Below are 15,885 nucleotides of genomic sequence, written 5' to 3' on the forward strand. Positions count from 1 at the left end.
CAATCAGCAGTGTGCGTGCAGGAACCAGCTGTGTTCCCGCCCTCGGTTACCACGGTAACCAGCATGCCCGCCATTCACGGGACAGCCACGCCCTGCTCCGGTAACGGCTCTGACGGACACGCCCCTCGACCAATCAGAGAGCAGGCACCACCAGCCACGCCCTCCACCCCCTCGTGTGTCCCGCGTGATTGACAGCCGCCTCCGCCTATCAGGGCGCGGCCTCGCGGCGTTTGTGTGAATGGGTCACGCGTGGGGGGCGCGAAGGTCCCGCCCCTCGCACACCCCCCCAACCCGGCAGCCGAACCCGCCGGCACCGGGACCCGCCGGCACCGGGACCCGCGACCTCACGGCCCAGACGGGCGGACGTGGCACGAGGGTCACGGGTGACCCGCGGCGCGGAGGGGGTCCCACATCCCACGGCTCGGCTCGGCCGGGGCTCCGGTTCGCCGCGCTGCCGGCACCGTCCGTCCCCCCGCAGCCCCGGGAAGGAGGTGCCGCCCTCCGCGTGTGTCCCTCCCCGTGGGGCGGCGGCCGCCCGTGGGCGGGCAGCGGGGAGCGGGCTCGGGCGGCCCCCCCGCTCCCCCTCCGCGGGCCGTGGGCGGCGGAGCCGGGAAGCGGCGGGGCCGTGGGCGGAGGATGTGCGTCAGCCGGGGGCAGCGCCGGGGCTGGGAACGGCCCCGCCGCGCCGGACGCTCGGTCGTGGAGCGGGGGGGTGTGACAGAGTGGCGATGGTGGTGGGGGGGGGGGGGGGGGGGGGAACCGAAAGGGCTCGGGCAGGACCCCCGCCATGGGGACCGGGACCGTGCCCGTGCGGGATCTGCTCCCCGGGCAGCTCCGGGGATGTGCCCCGGACACCGGCAGGATCGCGCGGGGGCGGCTCTGGCCCCACGCCAGGCGCCGGCCGCGGTATAAATAGCACCGAGCCACGCAGGGCCGGACCGGGGTGTGGGCCGTGACCCCCCCCGTCCTCTATCCCGCGGGAGGGACCCCGGTGCTGCGGGCGAGGGGCTTCGGCATCCCCCCAGCCCACCCGGGAAATCTCCGTCCGCTCCCGTTGTCGCTGCTCCGGGGTGCTCACCCCGAAGCCTTTCGGTGGCAGCGTGTGCGTGCCGGTGACACCGAGCGCCAGCCCTTCGCAAGGGCTCCGGCACCGGGGAGCACTGCCGGGACAGCGGTGCCGGTACCCGGAGCATCCCCGCGCCCGCTCGGGCTGTCACCGAAACTGGAGATGCTGCGAGCGCTGCCCGCGGGACCCCCGGGATTCAGGCTGCCCACGCCAACACCGAGCACCGTGTCCTTTTCGGGGGGTTCTGCCTCTCCCCCCGAACCACGCGTGTCCTGTCCGGTCCCTGCCCGGGCTGCGGGACCCCCGATGCCGCCGTGCGGGGCGCTCCCCTCCCGCTGCTCCGGTGCCGGGAGATGGGGGGGGGGGGAAGAAGGGGGCCCGGTGCTGCCGCCCCCACCGCTGTCCCCCCCCCGCGCTCGGCGGGGGCGGCAGCCGCGGGATCCGCCCCCGGGGCCTCCCACGCGCGGCGCAGCCGGGGCCGCTGCTATTTCACGGTCCCGCCCGTGTGGGCGGCGCGCAGAGCGGCGCGGCGCGGCGGAGGGAGCGCGCCCGGCCCGGCCGCGGGACCCCCCGAGCCCCGGCACCCCTCGGACCCCCGGTTAGAGCCGGCCCCGGAGCCCCCCCGCCCCTCCCTGGCCGCCCGGCGGGGCGGGCGGAGCGGACGGAGGCGGTTCCAGGCGGAGGTGAGCGAGCGGGGACGGGGCACCGGGGGGCACCGGGGGACGGTGGCCATGGTGGGACTGGGGGGGACCGAAGCGGGACGGAGCAGCGAGGGACACCGGGCAGGGCGGAGAGCCCAAGAGGTGTTGGCCAGGGGCTCCGGGCGGGTCCGGGGCGCCGGGATGCACCGGGAGGGGATGGTCCCGATGGGACCGGGGGCACCGCGGCACCGGGGGGTACCGGGCGGGGTCGGGGGCTCGTGGGGGGATGACCTCGATGGGACCGTGGGAGCACAGAGGGACCGTGGCGACGGCGGGGGGATGGGACACCGGGGGTCACCGGGCAGGGCAGAGAGCCCCGGGAAGGGATGACCCCGGTAGGTGTGGGAGGGATGGGCGGGGGGGATGGCGCACGGGATGGGTTCGGGGCACTGGAGGGGACCAAGCAGGTGCGGGGACGCTGGGGGAAGATCGCCCTGGTGGGACCGGGGTGGGGATGGGGGCACCGAGCGGGGCGGGGTCACCAGGGGAGGATGGTCCTGATGGGATCCAGGGGACCACAGGGGAGCAGGGCACGGGCAGGGCAGGGCAGGGAGCCTGGGGGATGTTGGCCGTGGTGAAATCGGCACTAGCACACCATCCCCGGGGATGGGGGGGCTGGGGAAAGCCCCACTTGTGTCCTGCCCCGAGTGAGGACCTGGCGTGGAGGGGCTGCTGGCTGGGGGAGGGGCAGAGGCGGGGCACAGCCCAGGGAAGGGAGGAGGGGCTGGGATGAGGGTGACCCCACTCATGTCTGTGCCGTGTCCAGGGACTGTGGCTGCAGGGACTGTCCCAGCCCGGAGCACATGGGTGGGACTGGGCGTCCCGTGGGGTTTAGGGACACTGGAACACCCATACTCGGCAGTGCTCCCTCTGCTCTTTACCCCCAGCCCCAAGGGTGGGGAGGGGGTTTCTCCTGCATGTCTGTCCATCCTCGTGGTGAGTCCGTCTGTCCTTCGTCCACCACAGGCTCGCCATGGCCCTGCCCCGCACGCTGGGGGAGCTGCAGCTCTACCGGGTGCTGCAACGCGCCAACCTGCTGGGCTACTACGAGACCTTCATCCAGCAAGGGGGGGACGACGTGCAGCAGCTCTGCGAGGCGGGCGAGGAGGAGTTCCTGGAGATCATGGCGCTGGTGGGCATGGCCACCAAGCCCCTCCACGTCCGCCGCCTCCAGAAGGCTCTGCGCGAGTGGGCATCCAACCCGGGGCTCTTCAGCCAGCCCGTCTCGGCCGTCCCCGTCAGCAGCATCCCGCTCTTCAAGCTCTCTGAGGCCGGCGGGCGCAAGGCGCTCAGCAATGGGCACAGCAGCCCCGGCGAGGCCGCGGGCAAGGGGGGCGGCAGTGCCGGGACGCCCCCAGCCCGCAGCCCCACGGAGCCGGGGGAGAAGCTGTCACCGTCAGCGGCTCCACCGTGGCCGGGAAGGAGCACCCCCGAGTCGGAGGGTGGCGGGGATGAGGAGCCGGGGGGTCCCCCCTTCTCCCCGGGCGGGAGCAGCGGGGAGCAGGCGGTGGGCACGGAGCTGGAGCCGGAGCTGGCACGGACGGTGGTGGAGAGCGTGGAGCGGCTGCTGCAGAGCTGCCCCCGGGGCGGCGAGGCCGAGCTGAGGGCGCTGATGAAGCTCAACAAGAAGCTGGCCAAGGCTGTGGGGCACATCTTCCAGCTGGAGGATGGTGACCGGCAGAAGGAGGAGGAGATCCGGCGGCACAGCGCGATCTACGGCCGCGGCGAGGCGCGGCGCCGGGAGGGCAAGCAGCTCACCCTGCACGAGGTGAGCTCCGTGCTTAGAGTTCCTGCCATGTGCTGGGTTGGGGTAGGGGCTGGGGCGGCTCTGGGGGTGTGCGTGGGTGGGATTCAAGGTCTGCTCCCACTCAGGTAGCATCTGGAGCTGGAGCTGCCTTAGCTGAGGGTCCCGTGGGCGCTGCCATCCCTGTCCCCACTCACGCATCATCTCTGCCCCCAGCTCATCATCAATGAGGCGGCCGCCCAGTTCTGCCTGCGGGACAACTCGCTGCTGCTGCGGCGCGTCGAGCTCTTCTCGCTGTCGCGACAGGTCGCGCGGGAGAGCACCTACCTGTCCTCGCTCAAGGTCACCAGGTGAGCCCAGACCCGGGAACCGCCTCGTAGAGTTGGGGGAGGGGCCTGGCTGTCACCCCCTTGCACCTCGGGGTCTGCACCATGATCCAGCACTTCTGGACGGGGCCAGGACCCTGCGGCCCTCGGTTCCCCTTTGCCAGTGTGGGTGGTTTGTGCCTGACCTCAGAGCGTGGGAGGTGGGGAGAATGGGAATGACGGGGATGCCAGGCGTGGGGGGGGATGCCAGGCAGCAAAGGGATGCCACTGGGGATGCCCCATCTCTTGCCTCCATCCCCAAAGCCCCCTGCCCACCATGCCAGGGCTGCTTTTTCCCTTCGCTCTCCAGCTGCTTCCTTCTTTTTCCGCCCCCAAACCCATCCGTGCCAGAGCCCCAGCTTCTGGCACTGCCCTGCCTGGTGGCTCTGCTCACATCGTGGGGACTTCTGTGGCCACCCCCATACCTGACACAGCCCCTTTCCACCCCCAGGGCCCATCCCGAGGACAGCGGTGCCGTCGTGGCCAAGCGGCTGAAGCAGGAGGTGGGTGCAGGTGCAAGGGGAGTGAGTGCAGATGTGCACACCTGTGAGCGTGGGTGTGACGGTGCAACGTGCCCGGGGCTGCCCATGCCAGCTCCGAGTGACGGCCGTGGGTGTCCCGGGGTGGGTGGCACAGGAGACCTGCTCACCTGTGTGCTCCTGGCAGGTGGGAGAGCAGAGCCGCCCTGAGCTCCTGGCACTGCCGGTGGGGCTGGAGCCCCCCGGGGCCGGGTACCGAGCCAGCTTGGAGGAGGACACGGGCAGCCTGTCCGGGGAGAGCCTCGATGGCCACTTGCAGGGTGAGTGGGGGTCCCTCTCCATCGCGGGGGGGGCTGGTGGTGGGCGATCCCCGGCCCCTCGCGCTGACTGTCGCCCCTCTCTCGGCAGCGGCGGGGGCCTGTCCCCGGCTGACCCCTCCGCCCGGTGCGGCCCCGGACGTGCCCCTCGGCCTCGCTCCCCACGGGCTCTGGAGCCGCCACATCCTCCAGCAGACGCTGATGGACGAGGGGCTGCGCCTGGCGCGGCTGGTCTCGCACGAGCGCGTGGGGCGGCTCAGCCCCTGCCTGCCGGGGAAGCCCCCGGGACCAGGTGAGCCCCCGCGGGGCCGGGGGGCTTTGCCCTGGGCGGGGGGTCAGGGCGGCACCGCTGCCTTCTCCTATGGAATCGTGTCCTGACGCCATCTCCGTGTTCTCCCTACAGAATTCGAGGACGGGCTGGCAGAACGGGGTCCTCCGGCCCCCCCAGACCCCCCTCGGGGCACCATCAAGGTGGAGCAGGAGACCAGCAGGCAGTGAGGCCCCTGTAGCCCCCCCGCCACCATTAACGAAGCAATAACGTGCTGGGGGACGGGTGCGGCGGCGCTCCGGGCCCGGGGAGTTTGGGTTGGGGGGGAGGTCTCAGCCACAGCCCCCCCGGTCCCCTCCCGTCCCACACCGACGCTCTGGTTACCTCAGCCGCGGCGGGATGCGACTCCCCGCAGCAGCAATACCCCCATCCCGCCCGGCTCCGCGCCCCCGCCGCCCCCCAGGGCTGGGGAGCCCTCGATGGACTGGAGCCCCCTGTACAGCCCCCTTGCTGACCGTCCCCCCCGCCATCCCCGGTTCTTGTCACCGCGCGGGGACAGACGCGTCGCACTGTGCGCTCCCACGTCAGCGCTGCCGCCCACGCCGGGCACACGGTCCCACCCCCCCCTCAAACCCGCAGCGCCCACGCACCAGCCGCCAGCCCCCTCCCCGCAGCACGTGCCAGCTCACTGTGCACCCCCCCCTCCCATCCTGCGACCCCCCCCCAGCTGTAAATACCCCGCACCCCCCGCACGCCCCCACCCCCCCCCGCACCCCGATACCTGCGTGTGCTTCCAGCATGGTCCCTGTGCCGGGGGGTGTCACACGTGCCGGGGGTGTCACCCCCTCCCAGCACGATGCAGGCGGCGTTTGACGGGCACTGGGGAGGTGCTGTTCCCCCCACCCCAACCCTTCGGGGTTCCTCCTCTTTCTCCCCCCATCCCTATAAACCGTGCCCAGCCCCGGGGTTCCCACCCCCCCACCCCCCCCATTAGGACTGTGTGGTGTCTTTTTAGAGCATTAGCGACTCTTCCTTTGTACCGTGTACAGTAGATTATTTATTTTGTTATTTTGGAATAAAACTTTATTTTATGGCTTATCTTCCTGCCCCCTGCTCCAGCCTGCGGGTGGGGGGGGGGGGTGGGTGGGTTTGGGAACAGCTCAAAACCCCAAAGCAAGCGCTGACTGTGGGGAGGGAGGGGGTGCGCGGGGGTCGTGTCCCCCCTCCATGGGGGTCCCGGTGTGTCCCCTCCCGCCGGGCACCGGGCTGGCACCTCCGCCCCGGCGCCGTTCGCGCTGCCGCCTGCCGCCCCCGCGGTGACTCATGCCGGCGGCGTGGGCTGGGGGCACCGCGTGCGGCTGCCGGTGCCCCCCACGCAGGACGGGGCCCCTGCGCCTGCACCCCCCTCACCCGCGGACCCCCGGCAGCGGCGGGGGCGGGCAGCAATGCACGGAAAAAGGGGGGGAGGAGGGCGGGGGTTACCCCAAATCCCCCCAACCCCGCCTTTCCCAGTTTGGAGTTTGCACGCCTGCAGGAGTTCGTATCAAGTCCATGAACCCAGGCAAGGCTGGGAGGGAGTGGGGAGGGGGTCCTAGACCGATGTCCCCCCACCCCAGTAGCCCCCTCAGGCGTGTCCCGGCCTCATGCTGTCATCCCAGCGCGCCTCCCCCAGCCCCCAGGAGGACAGGCTGGAATTGGGGTACCCGCTGTGCTGCGGGAGGGGCGCGAAGGGGGGCAACAGGGGCACGTCCTGCAGCAGCTGGTCCAACTCCGAGACTGATGATTGCTCCATGCTGGGCGACATCCTGGGGACAGAAGCAGGAGGGTGACCGGAGGGGGAGTGGGAGGGGCTTCTCCCAGCTGACCCCTCCCCGTGCTTACCACCGCGGGGGGCTCTGCAGCGAGGCATCCTCCACGGCCTGGAAAGGGGGCAGCTCGGGCATCTCCTCGTCCTGAGCCTCGGCAGAGGGACCCGCGGGCAGCAGCTGGGGGATGTCCCCAGGCAAGTACTGGTTGGGCATGAAGGGTCTGGGGAGGGTAAAGAATGGTGTAGACCCTGCCCTCCCAGGGCACTCACCAGCCCCACTGCTTGGTTTGTAGGGGGCTGGTGTGGGGCTCCTCCTCCTGGGAGCACTGGTCAGCTGGGGATGGCCACTCCAGGTGTGGGGAGGGGAAAGGGGTGCAGGGCAGGGTACCCCCCCTTCCAGCTGTGTGCCAGGTCTTACCCGGTGGGCCTGAAGGCAGGGTCGTGGCAGTGGGACAGCGAGGGAGATGAGAGCATTGGTGATGGGCTGTAGGGAGCAGGAGCACTCAGAGAGGGAGGAACACCCACCCCTGATCCTGCTGGGGGGTGGAGGGGTGTCCACCCTGCACCCCACCCTGCCCTGCTCTTACCTGTGGAAGGGGGAGGTGAGCCTGTCAGGGGTCATCATGATGTTGCTCTCAACCGTGGGGTAGACCGTGGGGATGGGCTGGGAGCAGAATGGAGTGGGGGGGCTGCAGTGCACACACACAGAGGTTCAGATTGAGGTGGGGGGCTCTGCCATAGCCCCCACTCCATGCCCCACAGCAGGGCACTCACCACATGGGCAGTGACTGCAGACTCTCAGGGTGCAGCTCATGCTGCAGCACGGGCAGGTTGAACATTGGCACCTGGGGGGCCTCAGGGGGGGCCCCCATGGTGTTTGGAGGCTGCTGGTCCCTGAAAAAGCACATGGGCCCCCATCAGCACTGCAAGGTCCAGGCTCTGAAGGGGGACATGTGCCAGTGGGTGCCTGGGGGCAGGGTGGGAGTTGCACAGATGTGCCCCAGCACAGCTTGGGGGCCCATGGGGGGCTCTTTGCTCACCAGCACCGCTCTGTTTTTCCCAGACAGGAATTTCCCTGCCCAGGGGGGTGCTCTGGCTGGCCAGGGGTCTGTGCAAACCCTGGCCCATGTGCACACACCTCCAGCACAGTCATGGCCTCACACCCACCTTTCACTTTCCACAGTCATCTTGATGGCAGTGGAGACGTAGCCCCGGCCATCCTTGCCTGTCTGCTCTTCTGCTCAGGGAGGAGAAGCATCCATGAGCCACCACCCCCACCATGCCCTGCCAACCACCTTTACCAACCTCAGCTGCCCCTGCAAGCCCTGAGGCCACCTGGGTGAGACCCTGCAGCACTGCTGGGGTGCAGAGGGGCAGCCCAGGGCCCATCCTGACCCACCCCACTCACTGTTGTAGTGACTCCCAAAGGCCTGGTCCTTGGGGGTGTTGGGGTACAGGTTACGCAGCTGCTCCAGGTCCCGGATCCGGTCACCCAGGGAGCGAATGGACAGATCCTTGGCAGAGAAGGGCTGGATGTTTTCCACCTGGCTGGAGCCTGAGTGAAGGGAAAACACATCACTGGATTCCAGTGCTGGTTCCTGTCACAGCCCCTGGCAGGAAGGACCCCCCTGCACAGCAGCTGACCCCATCTCACCGTCCTTGCCCCGGATGACGTAAGCGATGGTGACGCCCCCGATCTCGGAGTCGCTGAAGCGGAGCAGGAAGGTCCCATCCGGCTTCATGCTCAGCAGTTTGCACACATACTGCTTGCTGATGAAGCCCATGATGAGCCTGGAGGGGTGCACAGGTGGAGAACAGGGATCAGGACCACTCAGGGTGGTGGGGTGGGATCAGGACCCCCCAAAGCCCAGCCCCGGGGCACCCACCTGTCCGACCAGTAACTTTTGAGGCATCTCTTGGTGAGGTCCAGGACTCCATCAAACCACTGCCAGAAGGTGAATCCCCGGCCAGGGAGGATCTCCTGAGGCAGAGAGAGGCCATGAAGCTCCCCATGGACACACTGGCCCCTTCCCATCCTCACCAACCCTCCCAGTCACCTTGTTGAACTGGGCCCAGGAGACATGGCGGTTCTGGAAGTCCTCAAGGCTGGCACTGTGGTCATTGAAGATCTTCTGGGCCAGGAAGAAGTAGTGCTCCTTGAGGAGCCCCTTGTTGGTCTGCACCTCTGCCATGAACTTCAGGTTCAGGGTGTCACACATCTTGTCCCAGGGCACTCGCTCAGCCACCACGAAGGGCACCCGCTCCTGTGGCCGGGCAGGGGCCATCAGGACAGGATGCCCACCACATCCCACCCCTGGGCTCCTGCTTCCACCTGCAATGCTCCCCCCACTCCAAGAGCCCAGCAAGCCCCAGGTTCCAGCTCCTTCCCTCCAGCTGGTGGCACTCACAATGTCAGAGAAGGCATTGTCCCACAGCACGGTGGCTTTGGCGTTGTTGTCCTGGTTCCCGTGGACAATGACCACGATGGGCAGAGACAGGACCTGGGGGCAGAGAGTGGCCCTGAGCCAAGCATGGGACTGTCCCAGTGCAGCACAGGTGTCCCACAGGGCAAGGCTCAGCACATCCAGCCCCATCCCACGGGAGAGGAGCTGGTACCTGGAGGTGGATGGAGACATTGCTGGGGGTCAAGGCCACGTTGGTGCTGAACAGGACGGCGCATTTCTCCTCTGTCACCGACTCGGAGCCCTTCCTCTCGCAGCGCTTGATCTTCTTCAGCAGCTGGGGAGAGAGAGCTGAGCATCCCCAGCCTCAGGACCCCCAAAAGCCCAACAGAGCCCCCAGCCCAGCCCCTCACTGGTGGCACTCACCACATTCTTGAAGTTGGCGCAGCAGGTCCCACTTGTGGGGTTGGTCTCCAGGGCCACCGTGTTGTGCAAGATCTCCCCCGTGCTCTCGCTGGGCAGAGGAGGGGGGTCAGTGGGGGAATGGGAGTGGGCAAGCCCCCCTTCCCCCACACCCACTGCTCACCTCAGGGTGTTGTTGTAGTTGCTGAGCTCCAGCTCCCGTGCCTGCTTCTCTGTCACCATGTCAGCCCTCACCACGTAGGGCTTGGGTGCTGCCTTCAGCAGCCGCGGGCCCAGCAGGAACCGGACGCTTGCCTGGAACTTGGTCTGGGTCTTCAGCACCTGTGGGGGCTGCTTCTCCACCAGGAAGGAGCTGAGGAACAAAGTTGTGGCACGTGGCACAACGCCCTGCCAGCTCCAGACCCACCTCAACCCCCAGCCACCACAGCCCCCCAGCCTGTTACCTCTTGACCAGGCTGGACAACACCTCGTTGAAGCGCTCCAGGAGCCGGGGCAGCAGCTCAGGGCCCAGCTCTGTGGTTGCTGCCATCACCTGCTGCTGCAGCTGGAAGTAAACTTCCAACAGGTTTTCACACCTGAGGGAAGGGGGGACACTCAGCACCCCACCCTGACTCACCCAGAGCCCCTTGGACCAGAGAGGGCAGCAGGAGGTTTCTCAAGGTCCCCCAGCCCTGCCCTGTGCCCCCTCACCTCTTCTGCAGCGGTGCCAGATTCTCCTCAAAGATGGCCCCATTCCCTGCCAGCTGCTGTTGTCTCTTCCAGATCTGGATCCTCTTCAAGACCTGCTGTTTGGCAGCCTCCAGCTCCTTCACAGCCTCCAGGATGAGGTTGGGCAGTTCCCTGGGGGCCATGGAGCTCTGCACAGCCCCATCCCTCCCTGGCCCCTCATCCCGGAGCGCCTGGATCTCCTGGACTCGGTGCTGCAGCCGCTGCAGCCCCAGGCTGAACTTCAGCTCCTCCTGCCGCCGGTGGAAGCTCAGGGGCAGGTGGTGGTCCTGGAGCAGAGCAGAGTGGGGTCAGTGGGGGCTGAGGCTGGTCCTGCACCTTGGGGTGCCCAGGATGGGGGCAGGGAGCACCCACCCGTTTGAGCACAGCTGCTTTTTCACCCTCCAGGACAGATCTCACGACGGCCACCAGCCGCAGAGGGTCCCGACGGAAGGTGTTCTGGGGGGACACAAAGAGGGGGTGTCAGGGGGACAGGACATGTCCACCCTCATGCTGGCACATTCCCAACCCAGCTCCTTCACACAACAGCCAGCCAAAGAACATCAGCATCATTTGCTCCTTTTTTTTTTTTTTGTATAAAAAGTAGAAGAAGAAACTTCAAATTGAAAAAAAAAAAAAATAAAAAATCAAAACCAAAAGGAATTCTCCACTTCTTTGAGCACATCCTCCAGCCTCCAGCCTGACACCTGGGGGAGACTCTCCCAGCTGCCCTGGGTGGATCAATGCTTTCCACTGAAAACAGTGAGAGGAATTCCCCTGCTGGCTCCAGCTCTCGCGTCCCGTGCCAGCTCCTCCGGCCTTCACTCATTTCCCAAATTAGCTACTTCCCAAAACAGCAGCAGAAACACGATGGGGGAATGGCTGATGACGTGCTTGGTGGGTTCCTGTGCCGGTGGGAGCTCCAGTGTGGGGGTCTGGATGCAGCACTGTGGGCTCTTCCAGGGGAAATGTGTGATTCAGGAGATGAGAGACCCAGGTTTGGCTGCTGCCTGCACCCCCAGCCCTGTGGTTGCCCATCCTGGGGCCCACAGCAGCACTGAGAGCAAGGAACAGCCTGGCCAGACACAGAGAAATGAGGATTTGGTGTTCTGGGATGAGGGATGGAGGGAGGAGGGAACACAGGAGAGCTGATCTGCTTTAACATTTTAAATAATAGAAAATCCCTAAGCTGAAACATCTGCTTGTTTGCTACAGCAAAAAGCAAGAGTCGTGTTTTGGAAAGTCACCCTGCTACTCAGAAGTTGTGACTAAAGCTGATCCCATCCCAAATGTTGGATATTAAAAAGGTCTGTTACCAAAAAAGCAGAGTTTTCAACCAGAATGGGGCTCTGCTCAGGCCTGGTGCTCTTGAGCTCCATTGGCCAGAGGGGATAAATCAGAGGATTGGAAAAAGGACAGAGCAATTCCAACAGCCTTGATAAGACAAAAGAGCTCCAAAAATGAAACCCAGAGCTCACAGCAGGAGGAAACACAGCCCCACACAGCCTGGAGGAAGGAGAAATCAAACACCCAAGTAGAAAATGGGGAACATCTGGTCAGACAGCCCCCAGGTACCAACAACTGGCAGCGAGTGGGGCTGTGCGGGCTGAGGGGCTCAGGGGGGTCCCCACAGAACCATTTCAGGGAAGATGTGGCAGCTCCCTGTGGGCCACTGGGCTGCAGAACACAGCTCAGCTCTGGGATGCAAACAAACCCCCTCTGTCCTCAGGAACACCCCAAAAACCCAATCGCTGAGTCTGTTCACTGCTCACAAGCCTGGAAAAGGGTCACAGGGGGACCATCCTAAGGCACTGAGACCTTCCAGCATAAAAGAATCACGTTTTCCTGGGCTGCAATCCCAAATTGACCCAGCCCCAGTCCCTGCACACCTCGATGCTGCTGATTTGCTGCAGGATCTGGCACTGCTGCCCATCGCTGCCGGCAGCGCTGCGGAGTTTCTCCAGCATGGCCGAGAGCATCCTACTGGCCACGCTGCTGCAGAAGGCATCTGAGCCATTGATGAACTCCCTGGAGAGGGGAAAAAATGGGAGAATGGGCATGGATCCTCCACCCTCCTCTGTGTGATCCCCAGCTCTGTGCTGCTCTGAGGAGGAAGGGTCCAGGGAGACTCACCAGGGCTGGTTCTCCAGCCACTCGGCCAGGAGACAGCGCAGGCTCCAGGGAAACTCCGCGGAGAAGCTGCTGAACTCCTCTGGTGGCATGTGGGACACGAGGCTCCACAGGGACATCTTGGAACAGTCACCTGTGGGATAAATAGGAGAGGAGATGGGGGGATTGAGGGCTGAGGATTCCTTAGAGAGCAGGTGAGAGTTGTTGCTTCTCCCTCCACGTCTGAACCTGCTGCTGCACTGGGAGGAGAAGGAGGAGTGAGAAGCCTGATGAAGGATCAGCCTCTTGGGCAATCCTGGGCTGGCTGGCAGCCCACTTGTGCCTCAGTTTCCCCGTATCTCCGGGAAATCCCTGCAATTTCTGCCACATGGACACTCCAAGGGATGGGCAAGTGCTGCTGGACTCGGCACAGGAGAGCTGGGAGAGCCGGAAAAGTGTGGAAATCCCGGGGAATGGGAGAAGTGTGGATTCCACCGAGCTCGGTGATCCCCAGAACTTCCTCAGGTGTACCCTGCAAAGACAGCCGCCCCTCACTCTCGGTGGGCTCCAGAAACGAGAGAAAGCAACAGGAGGAAGGGAACAGGGCGCTGAACAGCGAACTCCACCTGGAATGTCCGGACTGAGGGCTCAGGGCCTCACCGCACCCAAAGTCGGAGCAGGAGCTCCAACATTCCCACCCCGTCCCCTCAGCGCTGCCCTCGCCTCTTCCCCACAGCACCCCGGACACGGGGGGGCTCCACACACAAACACAAACAAACACACACCTCGCTGCCGGTTCCGCCGGCCCCGCCCGGGGCCAAGGCCCGATCCCGCGGCGGATCCCGCAGCGCCGGCGTCTCCCGGCCCAGCCTCGGGGCCGCGGTACCGGCGGGACCCCCCGTCGGCGCGCAAGGCCTGGCCCCGCCGTGCCCTCGGGCGGAGCCGCCTCACGGCCCGAGCGCCCCGGGCAGCGCGATCGCCACGGGCCTGGGCCGCGCGGAGCCGCCGAAGGCGCAGGGCGGAGGTGGAGCTGACAGGCTCCGAGAGCCCTGCGAGGGGAAGGAAGCCGGCGTCACTGGGCAACGTCGCAGCCGGAGCAAACAAACGCCCGCGGCCTGCCCCGAGCAGCGGCGGCGGGAGCAGCCCCAGCCCTCACGGAGCCCTCACGGAGCCCGCACGGAGCCCCCCGAGCCGCACTTGACAGGAGCCAAGCTGGTGGCTGGAGGAGTTCCAGTCCACGCTGCCCGCAAACGGGGATTCACCACAGGGAATGAGGTTACTCCGAGGGGTCAATGCCCGGTGGGGAACGCACGCAGCAATTCTGGGAATGCTGCTGTGGTTTTTTTTTCCTCACAGTCGCAGTGGGATCTTGGCAGGAGGGGAGAAACAGCCACCCTCGAGGTTAATCCCAATCCTCCTGCGCCATTAAACCTGTATTTCTGCTCAGCCCTGGGAGGCAGCTGCTGGCTGGAAGCGCCAAGCTGGAGTTTAAGCCTTAAGCCAGGCATGCCTGGATCTGCTGAGAGCCTGCGGGAGAAGCTGCTCTGCTCCTCCTCCCACAGCTCAGGAGGAGTTTGAGGCAGGGGACATGCCTATCCCCTCCTGGCATCACTCACAGCAGTTCCTTCAGCCCAGCCGTGCCCTGAATCCTTCCCATCCTAATTTCCACGTTTTCATCTCTTCTCTTCTGCTTTTCCAAGTTCTCTCCTGGAGGACCGTTCTCCAGGCAGGCACACATTGTGGCCGGGGAAACTGGCTCGACACGGGGCAGGATGCGGCACCTGGGGAGAGGGAGAAACCCCCTCCCCAAACCCCATCGATTCTGCCGCTTTCGCTTCCTCCTCCACCCAAAAAACTTCGCCTTCTCGTGGGGTTGGGGGTCTCCCGGGTGAGAAGGGGGCTCAGGAGGACCCCAAGCACGGGAGGGGGTTCAGGTACCCCCACACACTGAATACGGGATTTGTTTTCCAACCGCAACAGGAAACCCTGTCCCCAAGCCGCAGCTGCCCTACATTCCCCGTCCCTTTCCCTGTCCCGACGTGCCGGAACATCCCACGGCTGTTACTCATTAACCACCAAGCCTTTCCTGGCAGCCAACCGAAGCCCCTCATCCTCAGGGGGGCTGTATCGGGGGGACCCCACCCTTGGCATGTCCCCACTGCCCTCTGCGATCTCCCAGCCTGGCGCGGGTGGGTTTTTCTGCACCCTCCACGTCCTGCGGGGCACGTTCCCTTATCCCGCCGGCAGATTCCTCGGCGCTCCCGCAAGGACAGATGTTCCGAGGTTTTCCAAATGCTATGGACACCCAAACTTCTCTCTGACTCTGTCCTCGCCGGGAAGAGCCTGAGGGACATACCCTCAGCGTGCCTCAGTTTCCCCGGAGTGCTGGGGACGCCACTGCTGCCAGCGTTCTCCAGTCGAGGCCACAACACACGACACGGTGGGACATTGGTGACGGTGCCACGGGGAGGACACCCACGTGTTGGGACAGGAGGGCTGCCCAATGGTGACCGCTCGGGGAGCAAAATTTCCTCTGGTGCGCAGGAAGAGGAGCGGGGCCTTCCCAGCAGACCCAGCCCAGGATGACTCACAGCTCGGGGAGCCCGGGCTGGATTCCGTGTCGCTCCCGTCCCAGGAACTCGCTGTCCGGCTCCATCGGGGGAAAAGGGTCTTCCTCTGCCCCCACGCACCCACCGTCCACAAACAGCGCCGGGTCAGGAGAGCGGGGTGCCAGGAAAGCGGGGTGCCATCCTCTGCACCCACCCAGCAGCGAGTGCTCTGGACTTCGAGTCGAGCTTGCTGCGTTTCCACGTGGGCGGCCGATCCGATGCCGCCTCGGCGCCACCGATCCCGGAGCTCCTTCTCCACCCCATCCACAAACACCCCAGTGAAGGGCTGACAATCGTTCCGCTCCCCCTCAGAGGCCAAACTCGGCCTGTTATACGTAGCACTGCCCACCCCCGGAGCAGGGAGGTGCCCCTGGACAGCCCCCCGCCCCTGGGATACCCCGCAGAGCCCCGTCCCCTCCCGGCTCCCAGCTCGATGCCCCTGTACAAGTTCCGAGCCGGGCGAGAGGTGCCAAGCAGCGGCAGAGCCCCCGGACCCGTCCCCCGTTACCTGGAGAGAGCAGCCGCGGGCGGGGGGCGGCCGGTCCGGCCGGTCCCCGCGGCCCCTCGTTCACTCCATAGCGGCGGCGGGCGCGGTCCCGCTCCGCCGGGAAGCGCCGAGCGCAGGAAGAGGGAGGAGACGCGCGAGCACAGGGATGGGAGGGCACCGGGACCGGGACCAGCCTCGACAGGACCTGGGACCCCCGAGCATCCACATCGAGGGGCTGCGGCACCCGCTGGCTTCGCGTCCGGCCCATATCAGCCCCCACCCACTCGTGACCCCACTCTTGCCCCGTATCTCCCTATTGCTGTCCCCCATCATGACCGCACTCTACCCCATATCCCACTGGTGACGGCCCAGGTTCCCCATTCTGCCCCCATCCACCCACTGC

At 66.2% G+C, this 15,885-nt stretch overlaps 2 protein-coding genes across 2 annotated transcripts; one reads left to right on the forward strand and one right to left on the reverse strand.

The window, feature by feature from the left end:
* Positions 1-264: 264 nt before the first annotated feature.
* On the forward strand, positions 265-6,038 carry NAB2 (NGFI-A binding protein 2). The gene is given in 11 exon segments (XM_079329316.1): positions 265-1,525; positions 1,528-1,584; positions 1,587-1,657; positions 1,660-1,694; positions 1,696-1,749; positions 2,734-3,535; positions 3,728-3,861; positions 4,328-4,379; positions 4,543-4,675; positions 4,764-4,964; positions 5,076-6,038. Coding segments are annotated over 11 exon segments (1,740 nt in total). The 5' UTR covers positions 265-1,419; the 3' UTR covers positions 5,171-6,038.
* Positions 6,039-6,050: 12 nt separating this feature from the next.
* On the reverse strand, positions 6,051-15,765 carry STAT6 (signal transducer and activator of transcription 6). The gene is made up of 21 exons (XM_079329317.1): positions 15,504-15,765; positions 13,172-13,435; positions 12,411-12,540; positions 12,167-12,305; positions 10,653-10,736; positions 10,263-10,567; positions 10,016-10,147; positions 9,736-9,924; positions 9,576-9,663; positions 9,364-9,486; positions 9,156-9,248; positions 8,805-9,011; positions 8,634-8,728; positions 8,402-8,538; positions 8,156-8,302; positions 7,915-7,984; positions 7,522-7,641; positions 7,335-7,436; positions 7,166-7,231; positions 6,822-6,968; positions 6,051-6,745 (listed from the first exon to the last, which is right to left on the reverse strand). The coding sequence occupies exons 1-21, from the start codon at positions 15,748-15,750 to the stop codon at positions 6,565-6,567; spliced, it is 3,066 nt and encodes a 1,021-aa protein (XP_079185443.1). The 5' UTR covers positions 15,751-15,765; the 3' UTR covers positions 6,051-6,564.
* Positions 15,766-15,885: the final 120 nt, after the last annotated feature.

The sequence above is a fragment of the Erithacus rubecula genome (genome assembly GCF_903797595.1).
Source record: "Erithacus rubecula genome assembly, chromosome: 31".
In the NCBI taxonomy this organism is placed as follows: Eukaryota; Metazoa; Chordata; class Aves; order Passeriformes; family Muscicapidae; genus Erithacus; species Erithacus rubecula.